The sequence below is a fragment of the Colossoma macropomum genome, unplaced genomic scaffold, assembly GCF_904425465.1.
Source record: "Colossoma macropomum unplaced genomic scaffold, Colossoma_macropomum, whole genome shotgun sequence".
Lineage (NCBI taxonomy): Eukaryota > Metazoa > Chordata > Actinopteri > Characiformes > Serrasalmidae > Colossoma > Colossoma macropomum.
The window spans coordinates 12,279,626-12,296,063 of NW_023494794.1; the positions used below are offsets into that span (position 1 = coordinate 12,279,626).

General features: G+C 37.6%; 1 protein-coding gene across 2 annotated transcripts; it reads left to right on the forward strand.

The window, feature by feature from the left end:
* Nucleotides 1–665: 665 nt before the first annotated feature.
* On the forward strand, nt 666–14,299 carry lman2la (lectin, mannose-binding 2-like a). 2 transcript variants are annotated; one of them, XM_036580185.1, is made up of 9 exons: nt 666–759; nt 1,502–1,620; nt 3,291–3,408; nt 3,713–3,795; nt 5,382–5,414; nt 5,836–5,997; nt 8,729–8,843; nt 8,946–9,065; nt 12,293–14,299. In XM_036580185.1, the coding sequence occupies exons 2-9, from the start codon at nt 1,537–1,539 to the stop codon at nt 12,433–12,435; spliced, it is 858 nt and encodes a 285-aa protein (XP_036436078.1). In that variant the 5' UTR covers nt 666–759; nt 1,502–1,536; the 3' UTR covers nt 12,436–14,299. The 2 variants fall into 2 exon arrangements, with proteins under 2 accessions (XP_036436078.1, XP_036436077.1); XM_036580184.1 differs by having other exon boundaries at nt 669–863.
* Nucleotides 14,300–16,438: the final 2,139 nt, after the last annotated feature.

Consider the following 16,438-nt stretch of genomic DNA (forward strand, 5'->3'; position numbering starts at 1 on the left):
ACCTGGTCTTGTATTACCAGTATTTTACAAATACATGTGCTCAAAAACTGGTTTAACGTTCTGAATCTAGTCCTAGTCCAGAATTACTTCACTGAAATGTTTTGTGGACGCCAGTCCTCCACTGTCACGTAATTCCTCGCTTGTTGACACGTATCTTTTTGATCTAAAATTTTTTGGACAGTCCCTTAGTCTTGCTTACATAATTCATCCCGGAAGTTAGCGGTCTATTGAGCTTGATCAAGGAGAAAAATTAAGAACTTAAAAAATTAAATACACATTTTCTGAACGATTTATTAGCTTTCGAAATCGTCCTTGCCAGCCTTGCTGTACATTCCCAACAGCACAGTATGGGTCACATTGTGGGCTTTTTATGAACCCCCTGCGGTGCAAAACTGTACAGTTCAATCACTGTTCATTCATTATCAATATCATTTAACGTAACGAGTGAATAACTTTTCTTTTACATTTTATTGTACAAAACATACATTTATATGAGTGCTTGGATGGCCAAAACGGGTCAACATTTGATTTCAGCGGCCACTACAGCGGCTGGACATTTGATATCCTCACGATTTGATAGAGTAGCATTTTAGCCAATAGCAACGCGCCATGTATTTGCATCAGCCAATCGTCTGCTCCCGGAGGTGTGCACTAGCATTACGATGGCCGCCGCCTTGCCTTATCATTGAAAACACAGAGGGGCGAGTGAACGGGTTTGGAAGTAAATCTGCGCAAAATGGCCCGAATGATGATAGCAACGTATGTGATGTTTATTGCTTATTTACATTCCTCTTTATCCGACGATGGACATGAAATGGAAGAGTTTTTAAAGAGAGAATATTCATTAACGAAACCTTACCAAGGTAGGCTGTGTCCTGTAGCTGCTAACCAGTGTCTCAATATGCATGCAGCACCAAATTATGTCAGTTAGCAAAATGAGACTTATTACATAATTCAAACATGAACTGTGTTTTTAGTGTTGTAGCCTATTATAAAGCATTATTATCATCGGGTCATTTCGCTTTAGCAGCTAAAACATGCGTTACGTACATTAGGCTGATGAGAAATTAATAAATTTTAGCCCTTTAAGATGGCCTATATAGTAATACGACATAAATGTCTAGAGGTTTCTTGTAGGATTCTTATAGTAAATTCAGACAAATGTTGTAGTTCGCTATATATATTACTAAAAGACAGTAGAAATATAATAGGAGGGGGCAAATATTACGAGATCACTATTAGTATTGTACAACGGTATAGACGTCAAAGCATAGTTTTCACAGTGTTACCATAGATGTTTTTTTCTGTAAAGAGTAGGCTAATTCCAGTAGAATTTTTTTTAGAATATCTCTGATTATAGTAGGCGTACCACAAGCTCAAAACGCTCTAACTTTTAAGTATTAGGATACGAGAAGAACTAAAACCATGCAAACCTTTTGATGGCCACTCCCAGTAGTGCATTAATCACTGTAATATGTGTGTTGTCCTTCTTTTCTGTCAGCTATCGGTGTCTCTGGCTCTTCTCACTGGGAGCTGATGGGTGATGCCATGGTAACCACTGATCAGGTGCGCCTAACTCCCGACATGCAAAGCAAACAGGGGGCAGTGTGGAGCCGTATGGTGAGTACTGCATGGCCATTAAAGGGGAATTCCACCGATTTCTCAAAATTTCTGCATAATCACATGGCTAAAGGAAGTCATTCAGAGTGGTCTGATGTGAAATGCTCCGTTCTAGAGAAACTTACAAAGTCAGAATTGTCCACAGCAGTAGTGATAGGAACGTGGGGCCGTATTACAGAACCTTCTCAAGTCTAAATTCTTATTTGTTTAGTCACCATAATAAGTACAGTTAGGACTGAATTTAGGACAGAACCTACAACAGCTCCAGATAAGAAAACAGTATTACATAAACATCCTAACTAGACAAAATTTCCTAAAATCTGTCCTAACTTTAAGGCAACCCCAGAGGTGTCTTTAACAATTTAACCGTCTGCCTCTATCATTTTATGCAGCATAGTTCACTAAAACTAGCATAATGATGTTACAGTTATCTATGTTGAAAATGGCGCTTTGACTTATGAGGGTTTTTCTAACAGCATTTTAAAAATCCCAGACACTGCAGACATGACCTCCACCGTCGCCTCTTATTACCTTTGTGTGTTAATGTTGATAAAAACTCATCAGATAAAATATTACAGTGATGGTGGTGGATAATAAGGAGGCAGAGCTGAATGTGTGTCTGTTTATTAGGAAGACGTTATTAGTCAGCTAAAGCGCTTGGGAAACTGAAACTATAGAGCGGCGACACTCTGATAAACTGCACATTGCTCTGTCACAGTCCAAATTTACAGCACTTCAGTTTTGTTTGACCTTTTTTTACATCAATAACAGTAGCTAGCTGTCTCGCTAACTAACTTGATTATTTTGATAATGCATTTATGTTTCAGCTGTGCGTGTATGTTTGTTTGTCAGGTAACAGACGTGACAGTTGTTTGTCGACTTTGATTGAGTAGATTAAGATTTCCTACCTTAAGATACAATGTTGTAAGATAAGATTCCTAAATTAATAAAAGATTTGCTTCTGCAAAGATGTAATTTTATTTTGTAATTTTACATCTTTTTTTTATTTTTACCACGCTTAATTGGAAGAGAGCGTTATCCATATTATCCAGTGAAAAACAAGGATGTTAGATATTCTTTTAGATTAGCAGCACTCAGGAATAATGAACTTTTATCAATACTAACTTGAATGGTATAACACCTGATACTGCAATACCATAACAGATAATTTAGCTATTTTATAAGGTATGTTATAAAATTACAGCACAGAGTGGCGATCCTACTGTTAGAGAGGAATGAATATTTGTGAATTCCAATCCTGGCTGATGAGTTCGGTCAGGTCTGTTGGAAGTGAAAAAATCTGACTGTATGGCCCTTTAGGCCTTGAGTTAGAGGCCTGTTCTACAGCATTCATTGCATGCCACTGCTTTGCAAAACTGATCATTAGAACAGCAGTATAATTAAATGCACGTTTTAAAAAACATTCATACAATAGTCTGAATCATAAGACAGGTGAAACCTTTTAAACTCTGATAACAGTAGAAATACATTTTAGAAATGTCCCTCCCACATTTTGTTTAGTACTGTTTAATTTCACACTTGTAAATCTGAAGAATTCCATTGTTTGAAGAGTCACAAAAAGCTCAATGTTAATTTGGTAGTTGAAAATGGGTTTATGTATGGGTGTGTTTTATTTATGTATGTATGTATGTATGTATGTGTGCATGTAGCCATGCCACCTGAAAGACTGGGAGCTGCAGGTGCACTTTAAAATCCATGGTCAAGGGAAGAAGAACCTGAATGGCGATGGCCTGGCGGTGTGGTACACAAAAGAACGCATGCAGAAAGGTAAAACTGCTAAAAAGGGTTCTCTGTTGTACTGGGAAAGGGTTTTTGACTTGTATCAATAATGGAACCCTTTTTGGTGCTATAAAGAACCATTTTAAAAGGGTTCTTAAAGAACTGTCTATGACTCATTTTATACCATAGAGAAGAACTATTTATGCATTCAGATAGTTCTGTACAGAACATTTGCCTGAACTGCAGAATACCTGAAGAACCATTTTTAAAGAGTGATATACGATTGTCCTGTGTATATTGGAGTAATAATAGCAACATCTCCTTTACCTTTGTTGCATTGATATTCTTACAGGTCCAGTGTTTGGAAATAAGGATTTCTTCACTGGGTTGGGCGTGTTTGTAGATACTTACCCTAATGAGGAAAAGCATATAGAGGTATGACTCCACCAGAATTGTCTTATATTCTCTGTTATGCCTGACCCAAACTACAGGATTTCTGAAGTGCAAACAAATGTTCCCCAAATGTTTTATAGGTTTCAGAAATTTGTCCCTGGTTATCTTTAAGTCATCAAAGATGCACACAGAACAAAATATCACACACTTTTAGATTAGGCTTCTAAATCCGTGGGGTGTAACAATACACACACTTTCAGGTTTGATACAATTGCACAATGTTTTGTAAGGTTGGTTGCAGACTCTTATGACAGGGTGAATCTGATGATTGCAAGTTAAAAGAGTATTCGAAGAGAACTCTTTGAACCTTGATGAAAAGTGTGTCTTCTGAGGATGTAAGTGAATTATCTATTATAATCATCAAGTTTTCATCAGTATAATGTTGATTTTGCATTTGAGAGCTAAACATCGAGGTGGAACTTTTTTTTGTGGCTGTGCGTTTGATGTTAATAGGAAGATGTAAGATGTAGCCCAAAAAAACTCCTGCAAAATCCGACCCAACACCTCTGACTTTTAAATCACTATTTCAGGTGTGAGAGCGACTCACAGCAGTGCACACACACCATATTTTAGACACCATATTTTAACAAAGCTTTATGTCAAATTCAATTCAATATTAAACATGTGTTTAGAAACTGGGCTCAAAAATATATTGGTTTGCTTCAAGCAAAACCACAACTTCTTTTAAAATTTCTGTTCTAGCATTACAGCCCCAACTTAACTTTCCTAAAATCGGTTAATTACATTCCTCTTATAGGCTATAGAAAGATATAATATAACTATATGAAAATATGACTAAAAAGCAGTTAGACCCAGAAGATGTATAAATATAGCGGACCTCTGACAGCTTTTTTTCTGTTTGGATTTGAAAATCGGTAGAAAACAACACACTGTGCTCTGTTGGGTTATGGGGATTTGCTTTTATAGGTACCAAAGCATCTATTTCTTCTGAAGCTTTAAATTCAAAACTTATTCATGTCAAATGCAGGCATGCTAAGCAGCAATTGGACATCTAAGGTTGTTTAAAGATTGCGAATGAGATAACACTGTAAATCCCACAGGAGCACTAGTGTAAATTAATGCTATGTTAATCCTTATTGTGACGCTAACACTGCATTTCATATGAAACGATCGATGCATCCCCTAAACTAGAAGAAGTTAAGTCATAAATATTGAAAGTGTTTAATATGTACGATTTGAAAACGAACTGCGACTAAATCAAGAGTAGATCAGAACACACTGAATTTGGACTTGTGCGATTGCAGAGAGGGATAAATTTGCCTCAAGGTTGATCTGATTATCCTATACTGTGTGCCAGGCATTAGTCTACATAGCATCTGATTGATTAAAGATATTCAGTTGACGTATACTTTGGTCAAAAAGAACGCAGTTTATCTTTGGCTTAATACAAAGTTCTGGATTCTAGTTTTTTCATCAGTATGTGAGGATGCTCATTTTTCAGTCATTGAATTCAGTAGGATTTTGTAAAAATGATCATATTATCATATCATATATATGTCTCTTGAGTGATGTCTTTTGCTTTTTTCTTTGCTTCTTCATGGAGCTAGGCCCAGAAGAAAAGGTACACCCCTCGCACCCAGGTACCCATTCACAACATACTATCCTGGTTTACATTGTAACCATTAATTTGGCAGAAAATTTGAAAAATTGCTGGAATTCCCCTTTAACTCTTTTCTTTTTTAACATATGTCAAGTTGCAATAGTAATATAGTTATGAGTTGTATTGTTTGCACTGTTAGTATAATATGCATGATATGTATGATACAATGACCTATGCTGATTCAGTGATTTAATTTATAATTTATAATGTAACTGAGTAAAGCCCAGTTTCTTGGCCACACCGAACCTTCCTAATACCAAAACTCATTAAGGAACACTTGTCCTGCAAAATGCATTTACAGCTCAGAACCACTCTAGGACCTGGTCAAAACTAAATATTTTCTTAAGACACTTTACACAAGAAATATTGTTTTAATTAAGTCCTCTCATTTGCTGTATCAGAGGATCTTCCCTTACGTGTTGGCGATGGTGGGGAACGGGACGATCAGCTATGACCATGAGCGAGACGGCAGGCCCACAGAGATAGGAGGCTGCAATGCTATGGTGCGCAACCTGAAGCACGACACCTTCCTCTTCATCAGATACGTCCGTCGCAGACTAACGGTGAGCACTGCAGGAGAATATGTAACTTGTAGAATACGTAAAAATTGAACAAATAGCCTAAATTGCCAGTTTATTACATACACCCACCTTGTACCTGCACTGATTGACAGTTCTATCAAGTACACCTACCATATAGTCTCACTTTGTAGGTATACAGTTACTGATTGTAGTCCTCTACTGCATCCATCACTGGAAAGGGACCACTATGGATCATTGCTGACCAGATAGTATTTGGGTAGTGGACCATTCTCAGCGCAGCAGTGACACTGATGTGGTAGTGTGACTGGCACTCATACAAGATTTTCATAATTTCTGGCTCAGTGTCAATACATGGCTGAGATTAGTTCTCTAGCCAAAAAATATTCAGCTAACATTGATGTCACACTGTGATCATTTTTTATATGTGTGATATGTGTGATATCAGTTGATTATATCTATGATGTTGGATCATGGATATAGAATTCAATTCATGATAACATTCTGTTCTTTAAAGTGGTGGCACCCTAGTAATTCAAACAGAAAGAACAGTGTTGTGATGTTGGTCAATATTGATGACCTGTGGTTTTATCTGCCTCATACTGATAATTTTAGATTTTATTTTCAAGTTCTGATAATGCTGGAATTTGAAATCACAATCTCCTGATGTTAGGGCAAACCCTAAGATGGCTGTGCCACTGACGAGCCCAATATGAGGGACCCCTCCAATACAGAAATACAGGCAGAACTGGTTAAGGCCTTTTCACCAAGTACAAGTTTTAAAAAGCCACATCAAAGCGCAAGGCAAGTTTTCAATATGTACACATTAACACCAGTTCTTGCACATCATAGCTCATGGTTGCTCATGGTTAGTTAGTTTGCTCCTTTAAATGTTCAGAGCTCTACACTGAAGCAGAGCCTCAAATTATATCGCACAAACAGTGCCTAGAGCACCTTCTTTGAAGAATTTTAGCTGAGCTGTGAGTCTTTGTTGAACATTGGGCTGTTAACCGGCTTTGTCACATAGGCTAAAAGCAAAATGCTAACTTAATTGTCGTTACTATTTAGTGAATCTTTCTTGGCCTCTTCATTTTCTTTGGGGGAAATTTTTGAAGCAAAAGTTTCCGTGAGTTTAAAATCAGTCGCGTTTACATCTGTAAATATCAACTAAGGAAAGACCTCGCAATGGAATAAAACCAGGACTGGAGTTTCAGATCACAGATCGGAGCGCAGAATGCTCATGCTTACAAAATGGGAATAAACAATAAATTGTATTTATAGATTTTATGGCTATTACCTATAATTAGCGTTAAATTGATAAGCCCCTTATAGGTGCATTAGTCAATTTATATAAAACATGATAAAATAATAATTGTTTTATCAATGGCATCTGAGAAACCCCATTTGGAAAACTGTAGGGTGGAGCGAAGGACATGTCTGTGTTTACACTGACCTCCTGTCAGTCATTTTATAAGACCCTCCCCTACACCAGATAACTCTGCCCCCATCTTGTCTGCTCAAAATGGTGGAATCCAGTTAGTGACCTTTGCCAGCCGCTTTTAGTGCCATGGGGGAGAACCACAATGTGCTGACAAAAAAGTGTTCCTCCTGGACAGATGTATAAAAGCAGTACGTATAAAGAGTTAAACTGATAGAGCCAGGTAAAGTAATACTTTGGATGAACCATCCTCATCCTAGAGATTTATGTAATCCTAGTCAGCTGCATCAAACTCGCGTGCAGGTCATGAAGCTAACAAGACAAGGCTTAAGTTGGCTTTTTATTCGAACTTTCCGTTTTGTCTTAAATGCTGCTGTAGAGGCAAAATTTGCCTGGTGGTGACGGTTCAGTAAAAAACTTCTGGGAGATCATTAGAAAAACAGTACAGCAAAGACACTCTTCTTGGTATGAATTGATGCTAAGTGTTTATAGGCTTTACAATCCCCCCTGCATAAAAGAGACAAGGGAGTATGATGTTTGCTCTGGCCAAACACCACAGCTATATGAAGAAGTATCTGGACAGTGCTTGCATAACATAATGATTAGTCAAAAGGTCTCTCTGAATAAGAAAAATATAATAGTATGTTATCATAATTCACCAAGTACATTAAATTAATACTTTGCTGGGGGAGAGCAGTATTGTAGCCCTCTTCTTATGCTTAGATCTTTCAGTTTGGTTCCTGAAAGCAAGCACAGCCACCCTGAGATAAGTCAGCTGATAATCATATATGTTATTAACATCTTGTAAAATTGTTGTTTTAGCTCTGAATAGGGCTGTACTCTGTGTGCTCTGTTGAGATATAGGCCATATTGAGTATTTTGATCTTCTCTCAAGCCATGTTAGCATGATGCCATACTTTTATTATCAATATCAAAATAACAAAGTAAGGCAATAGCCTTAATAGACAGCCTAAATCATCACTAGAAAGGGAAGTCATGACAATTCTTTGGTAATGCTGTCAAACTCTAAATGAATTCTGCCCGTCACAGTTGATTCTATGCGCGTGCTTTGTGTTGATGGGTGGGAATTGGAGGTGGATCCAAGGAGTAAAAAGAAACCAGTGTTGTTATATTTAGCCTGTTTAACTACGAGAGTAACTGCATATCTTCAATTTTGCACAAGCAGCTCTTGCACAAACAAGCAAATCTGTATTGACCCCAAAAATTGATCAGGCCCTTTTATACACTATGCTTCACATTGCTGTATTAGCTTAGTATGCAGTGTGAGTGGTTTACTATATTACTGCTTGTCTGCAGGTTATGATTGATATCGATGGTCAGCATGAATGGAGGGACTGCCTGGACATACCAGGTGTGCGGCTGCCTCTGGGCTACTACTTCGGTGCATCTGCCATCACTGGAGACCTTTCAGGTAATATCCATTTAGAAAAGATCACTGTAGTCTCTTCTTCAGATGGAAAACAGTTATACTGCACTTTTAGAATCTGCATTTAATATGCACTATTTTTGGCAGACAACCACGACCTCATCTCTATGAAGCTGTACCAGCTGACAGTGCTGCGAAGTAAACAGGAGGAAGAGGATGAAGAAGAGGTCACAATTCCAAGTGTAGACAATATGGAGCTACACAGGAGTAAGACGTTATTTCACAAGTTTTGCATGTTTTTATGTCTAAGATTCATAAAGTGTAAAAGCTAGAAATATCAGCATCTCTCTACTGCACACCAAAGAGATGTTTTTTTTTTTTATTATGTAGACATATGTAAGACCACCAATGGTAAATATTGAAGTTAATTAGAATTATAAAAATATACTGGCATTCCTTGGTATCAGATAACATCAGCAATCAGCATCAAACTAAAAAGAAACCAAATTAGTGAAAACAAAGTCCTAATGTTTTTGATATCTCCTACAAATTGAAATACAGTATAAGCTCTTTTAATCGTAATTTATCGCCCCTCATCATCACTGCAGTGTCCCTCAGATTTAGCGAAAATCACACTATACAGTTTCCTCTGAAAGTATTGGAACAGCAAGGCCAAACTTTTTGCTGTACACTGAAGATATTTTGAGTTTGAGATCAAAATATAAATGAGACAATAGATCAGAATTTCAGCCCTTATTTATTAATATTTGCATCTAGATGTGTTAAAGAACTTAAAATATGGCACCTTTTGTTTGAACTCACCCATTTTTCAGGTGAACAAAACAGTGGAACATGTGACTGATAGGTGTTTGTTGTTGCCAATGTGTGCCCTGTTACATTAATTGTTCTGAAACAGTAACTAGCTCTAAATGTCTACTCTTGGTTTGAGCTCTGGGTTTTCACCTGTGAAAACTGCTTTTGCGGGTTAAAAAGGATAAACCAACATGAAGACCGGAGAGCTGTCTATGGGTGACAAACAAGCCATTTTGAAACTAAAAATCAGCCAGAGCCATTGCACAAGCATTGGCTGTGGCCAAAACAACAATTTGGAATGTCCTGAAAAAGAAAGAAACTATTGGTATACAAACATCCAGACATCGAACAGGTCTGCTATGGAAAGCAACAGCAGTTGATGACAGAAACACTGTGAGGGCTGTGAATAAACACCTAAAAACACAGTCAGTGATGTCACCAGCAACCTCCACAGGGCAGGGGTGTAGGCATCACAATACACCAATTGAAGAACAGTTTGAGAACAGAAATATAGAGGCCATAACCCAAGATGCAAACCACTCGTCAGCAGTAAGAATTCAAGGGCTAGATTGGAATTTAAAAAGAAGTACAGACATGAGCTGCAAAAGTTCTGGAGCAGAGTTGTATGTATAGATGAAACCAGGATTAACCTCTACCAAAGTGGAAAGATGGAAAGGCCAAAATATGGAGAAAGAAATGATCTGCTCATAATCAACAACATGCAAGCTCATTGGTCCAGCATGGATGTAGTGTCATGGCTTGGGCTCACATGGCTGCTTTTGGAACGGGCTCACTAATCCTTATTGATGATGTAACTCATGAGTAGAATGAATTCAGAAGTCTATAGAAACATTCTGTCTGATAATTTATGGAGAAATGCATACAGTTTAATCGGGAGGAACTTAATCATGCCGCAACACATTGACACACTGTCAACACAGCAAAGGACCAGGTAAAACAGTGGAAGGTTTTAGACTGGCAAAAGCCTGGAAAAGCATCAAAAAGAAGAATGCAACAGCTTGGTGATGTCAGTGGATTGCCAGCTTAATGCAGTTACTACCAGCAAGGAAATGCAACCAATTATTAGGTGTTATTTACTTTAATTCCTTTAAGAGTATTTGTTCCTATAATTTTGTTCAAAAATTTGCTCCACCAAAGGTGTCGTGTTCTAAGTTGTTTAACACATCTGGATGTAAATATCAGGAAATAAATGCTGAAATTCTAATCTATCATCTCATAATCATCTGTTGATCTCAAATCCAAATGTCTTAAATGTATACCAAAAACAAAAGAATTGGCCTTGACATTCAATAATTTCGGAGGAGACTGTATGTCCATATCATGGAGCACTACTGAGCAGCATAACTGAGCACATATAACTGAGTAGCTGATGTAAGGTTTTGTGTAACGATGGTTGGAAGATTACATAAGATGCATCAGGGACAAACAAGGGCAACGTAAGTGAAATGCAACCCACCATCTATCCAATCCACACTGTCTTCCGCCAGCAGGCTCTAAAACATTATGACACAAGCAGCAGATCTGTTTATTGTGACGGTCACATTCTTTTTTGCTGGTTTGTGCCCATTAGTAAAGTGCAACGCATCTACTAGGCCAACAAGCTCAGAGCAGCATATTAGCTTATGATTTTAATAGTTTACAGCACTATAGAAAGAGGGACTGGGATTTAAATAGGTCTCTAAGGAGTTCACGCTTCAACTACAGGAAAATAAGAAAGGAATGAAGAATGATGTGAAATGGTGGTTTGAGAAACTCACTGACAATTTCTTTACAGTAGTGATAATATGGGATCTCAACATCTACGACACAGATATAGCCATTTCATTTACTATTCAAAACCACTAATGAACATACATACATACACACAAAATCTAGTATCGATATTCTTCAAAAAAGGATTTGCCCCTTCACTGAATTTCCTCTGTTTTTGCTAATTTGTCACATTAAAATGTTTCAGATCATCCAACTAATTTTAATATAAGACAAAGACAACAAGATGCTGTTTTTAAATTATTTCATTTATTGAAGGAAAAATGCTGTTCAGTCCTACCTGGCCCTATGTGGAAAAAGTAAAAAAAAAAAAGTATGTGTAAAAGCTACTAAATCAACCAGTTATCAAAGCTGAATTAACTGTTGGGTTCAATTTCAGTATCCAAACTCAGGCATGATTACTGCCAGACCTGCTGAATCTAATCACTTAAATAGAACCTGTCTGGCAATGAGAATCAGGCTAGAAGGTCTCAAAAATCAGCACATGTTGCAACATTCTAAAGAGATTCAAATAATATGTCATATTCTGGGTAACCTTCTCGTCTCATCCACAATATATATATTTATTTATTTTTTATTTTTTTATATAATCATTTAAGCCAGAACCTTATAGCAGAACTATCATAAAACAATGTCTTATTCTTATTTGTAACAATTTTCATTTTGTTTCTCTAGAATGGGGCATCTTTTTTACATCAAGCCACTTTGAACGGCTGTGATTACATCTTAATGATGGAATTTTGCAGGAATTACCCTTGAAAATAAATGGAGACATACGGGCAACTAAGAAACTCTTTCAGTCTTTAGTTTCTAGGTACATCCCTGAAACTGCTCTTCAAGATTGTCTAGTTTGTGAAAATGCAAACAAACCCTCTTTTTCTCTCCCTCAGACTACTATGAAGGGGAAGGGATGAGCGGCATTGCCATCTTCTTCACCGTCCTCTTCTCCATGCTTGGCCTTTTTCTCCTCATCGTTGTAGGGCTTGTGGTCTACAGCCACTGGAATGAGAGCAGACGCAAGCGCTTCTACTGAGCACAAAGCAACTCTTCACAACTACTGCAACTACTGAAGGCCTGAGATTTTGAGACAGTGACTTAGACCTTGCGGTTTGGACTGGTGGACTCAACAGCACCCCACAGGCTCATTCAGTGCCCTCTGAGCCAATGACTTGTAACAGTATAAGAAAGTCACTACAAGAAGGAACCACAAGGACATCATAGAGATACAACTATGAAGAACTTTTAAACACTAAAAGCAAAGAAAACATGGTAATAGGATGTTTTGGGTTACATTCTGCCTGTCTGAACCCAAACAAACGGGGCATTTAAAGTCTTGAGAGTATTTGAACTATGAAATAATTGATTTACAGTTTCTCTTGTAAATTATAATTCATTATTTCTACTCTGACTTGCAAATCTAGCTGCGATGATCAAGTATGGACCACTGCCTTTGATAAGCCTACCAAAAGTGTCTTCCTCCTACCAGTCTGTAAAGCCGTCCCAGCATCAGAAGCCACATTTGATGGTACTTAATTGCATGAAATGTTCATGCAACACCTCTGGTTTTTATCATTTTCAAGAGGCAGTAGGTCTGAAAACTGACTATAGAACTAAAGCTATAATATTATATTTATTATTTTGACCTCATTGCTCATAAGAAGTAATTATTACCTTTGTGTTTTAAATCAAGCATTAAAAGCCATTCATAGTTTTATTAGATTGCTGATATTGTCAGACTGCAGACATGCATGAAACACTAAAATCTAGTTGGTGTAATGAACTGAATCTGTTTTTTTTAATCAGAGTGAGGCATTAGCATTGCAGTTCTTATTTGTCACATTCTGCATGTTTGAAATAATTTCACTGGCAAGAGAGGGCGCTGTAGTCAAAGTTATCGCTGTCTGGTAAAAGGTATCATTACTCCAAGTCCAACCTGCCCTTAACTGCTGTGTTTTTCTCTCTTCACTGAGAAACTGCCAAGCAGGGACACTATTCACAAAGCTTTAAAGTAGGAGTGCTGACCTAGGATCAGATTCCTCTGACAGGAACAGATCCTAGATTAGCATTCCTACTGTGAAGCTTTGTGAATACAGGTCCAGAAATCCAGATACAGTATCGTGCAAAAGTCTGACCAAGAGTCAGAGCAAAAGAGACTATTCTTTTCTTTCATTTCTTGTCAAAACAGACAAAAAGTACAGTTTTTTTTTTAATTCTGAGGAGAGTAGATAATCCACTTGCATAAGGAAGGGGAAAGTAAAAGAAAAATAAGTGAAAAATGAGGAGTTAAAATGTGTAGAGAAAATGGGACTCCTAGCAACCATGCACAACCTGGTAGAGCCCCACAACCATTACAGTTGGATAAACAGTACTTAAAGCTTTCATCTTTGAAAGAGCAGAGAAAATCAAGCTCCACAACTGTTTCTATCTTTCCACTGTGATGAGACAACAACACTATGGGTCTGAAAGGATGTGCAGCTGTCAAGATGTTAAAGAGAAAAGGGAATAGATCAGAAAAGAAGAAAATTTGCAAATCAAACAAAAAAGCTGCTGGTTTTCCCAGATCCATAAACTAAATACCCCTGAGCTCAGACCTCAACATCATTATTAGAAGTGTTTGAGGTTACTTGGATGGTGACAATACAACCAGCCTCTAAGACTTAACGTCGGAGGTGTGGAAAAATATCCCTATATATTTCTTTGAAAAATTAAAAGCAAGTCTCCGGAAAAAATGGAAGCTCTATTAAAGGCAAAGCACGGACAGTTAATACTGAAATATTTCATATTATATTTATTTGCTGAGGCTTCTATGTAATTTTCTGCCTTTTCTGGCACTGAAAAATTACTTGTACTTCATAGCCATCTGAACTGGAAATGAATTAAAAGAGTGGTGATCTCTAGCTTTTTTTCATGGTACTGCATATATCCATGAAATGTAATAATTTGCCCTCCTTTCATCCATTTGGTTGACAGCAGCTTTGGAATTCAGACATTTTCCTACATCCAGATCCTCCACTGCTGTCATACTGCTGCTGTAAAAGGGTCACTTTTATGAGATTACAAAAAGTCACTTTGAAAGAACATGTGCCATTATTGTCTGTCAGACTTCTAGCTTCTTTCTTATATAATACACACTTGAATACTTGTCACACACTAAAATTATTTTCAGATGAGTAGCCAAAGTAAACAAAAAAGTATTAAATATTTACAAATACTAGAATATTAATTGTCAAAACCTTCCTTATTTCTTACGAAAAATATCAGTCATCCCAGTTTGCACTCACTATTCAAGCACAATCAATGCAGAGGAAGAAAATATCAAACGGATGCATCCAAGAAGCATTGATTTTGCGCTTATTGTGTATGCCCTTTGTTTCCCTTTGTTGGCAGCACTGCAAGGGGAAAAAGGTCACTTTTGTCATTGAAGCAATGTCCTTTAGCAGAACTCCGGATTGTGGCCATTGTTTGTTCGAAGTGCTTTCGAGTTACTATTCCTGCGAGGGGAAATTACAAGGAATTACAGTGACATGTTTGGGCAAAACTACCACCGAGTATCATGTTTTCTGGAAAGTTCTCATTTGAAAATTCCTTTTTGCTGCCATTCACTTCAACAGCACTCTATAAACTCTGACATTTTTGGACTTAAAGACAGCCATGTAACATTAGTGGTTACATGATGGCCTTATGTAATCACGATTGTTGCATCAATGTCAGCTTAAGATGTCTCTCTCAAATCTCTTAGCTTAGCAAAGAGCAAAGAAAAGCAGGTAGACGGTTGAGTGGCATATTACATATTTTATTACAAAAATAAAATACAAATAACTAAAGAGTACACAGCCAACCTCTTCCTAAACCCTAGCATTACATTATACCACACATTTCAGTGCTTGTATTTCAGTTTCCACATTTTAACCCTCTGGCTTGATCTAGGTGATAAGAACAACGGAAAAGGGTCTGTGCTCTTCAATGACCACTTCAAGCAAACATTTGTTATTTTTTTTGTTGTTTTGGCAAAATTATTCTACGCACAAAACCAACAAGAAGAACCTTCTAGGTGCCACCTTAGCACTAAGTGTCCAAGAAATGCAGTTACATACATGAGATACATATTTTTTAACTGAACTTAAATGACTGTTACTGATTACAGGGTTAAAATGGTTGGTTGCCTTGTGAAGGAAATAACTGCCCTAACCTGTGAGGAAGGCCTTCATATGACATGCAGAAAAGGCTAAGCTTCACTAAATGACACAGTTCAATCATACAGCCCTCTAACACAGGCTTTGTCACTTGATATCCACTCGGGCAGATCCTCATAAAAGGCAACAGCTCAGATCTCAGTCACTGAAAACTTCTTAGTAAGCAAAAGTATAGAAGACCACCGTTACAGAGATACACGAATGAAAGTTGTGTGTAGTCTGTGAGGTGGCACTATTAAAATGGAAAAGAAGAAGACAAAAAAGTCTCTCCCATGGTAGGCAGACAGGAGAATAATAGAGGACACAGAGTGACTGCAAACTATTTTTAAATCATATCATAATACAAGACACGAGGACACAAACAAACTATCATGGCTTTTTTCATTTTCCTTCCATTCCTCTTTTACACAGCAAAAGACATGACCTTACAAAAGCATTCACACACGAAAATGATCATAGTAGCAACAGTTTTCTTTTTCTTTCTCCCGTCCCTTTAAATAAGATGTATGCCTACCAAGGTACAGTGCAATGTGTACTGAGAATAGTATTGCTTGTACTGACAACAAAAGCGCACTCACGCAATCTATGAGTGGGTGGGCTTTTTTTTTCCTTTCCTGCATAGCCTAGTTAGATACAGTACAGTACAGAGGTGTGAAGTCACACAGAAAACAGTGGGGGTGGGTAGGTGGGAATTTTCCATTGAGAAAGCTTCGTTGTGAAGAGCAAGGCACAGAAAGTGTAAACATCCCTGTTGGATGTGTTGTGGAAACTGGATGGAGTCAAATTCAGACTAAATTCTTGGGAGAGAAGGAGAGCACTGAGGGCGATGTGGCAATTTCTGAA

What these genes read in the sequence shown, in the direction of transcription:
- lman2la (XM_036580184.1), top strand. Translation starts at nt 737, where the DNA reads ATGGCCCGAATGATGATAGCAACGTATGTGATGTTTATTGCTTATTTA. An exon ending in ATTAACGAAACCTTACCAAG is followed by an intron (nt 864 to 1,501) that starts GTAGGCTGTGTC and finishes CTTTTCTGTCAG; the next exon opens with CTATCGGTGTCTCTGGCTCT. An exon ending in ACGTCCGTCGCAGACTAACG is followed by an intron (nt 5,998 to 8,728) that starts GTGAGCACTGCA and finishes GCTTGTCTGCAG; the next exon opens with GTTATGATTGATATCGATGG.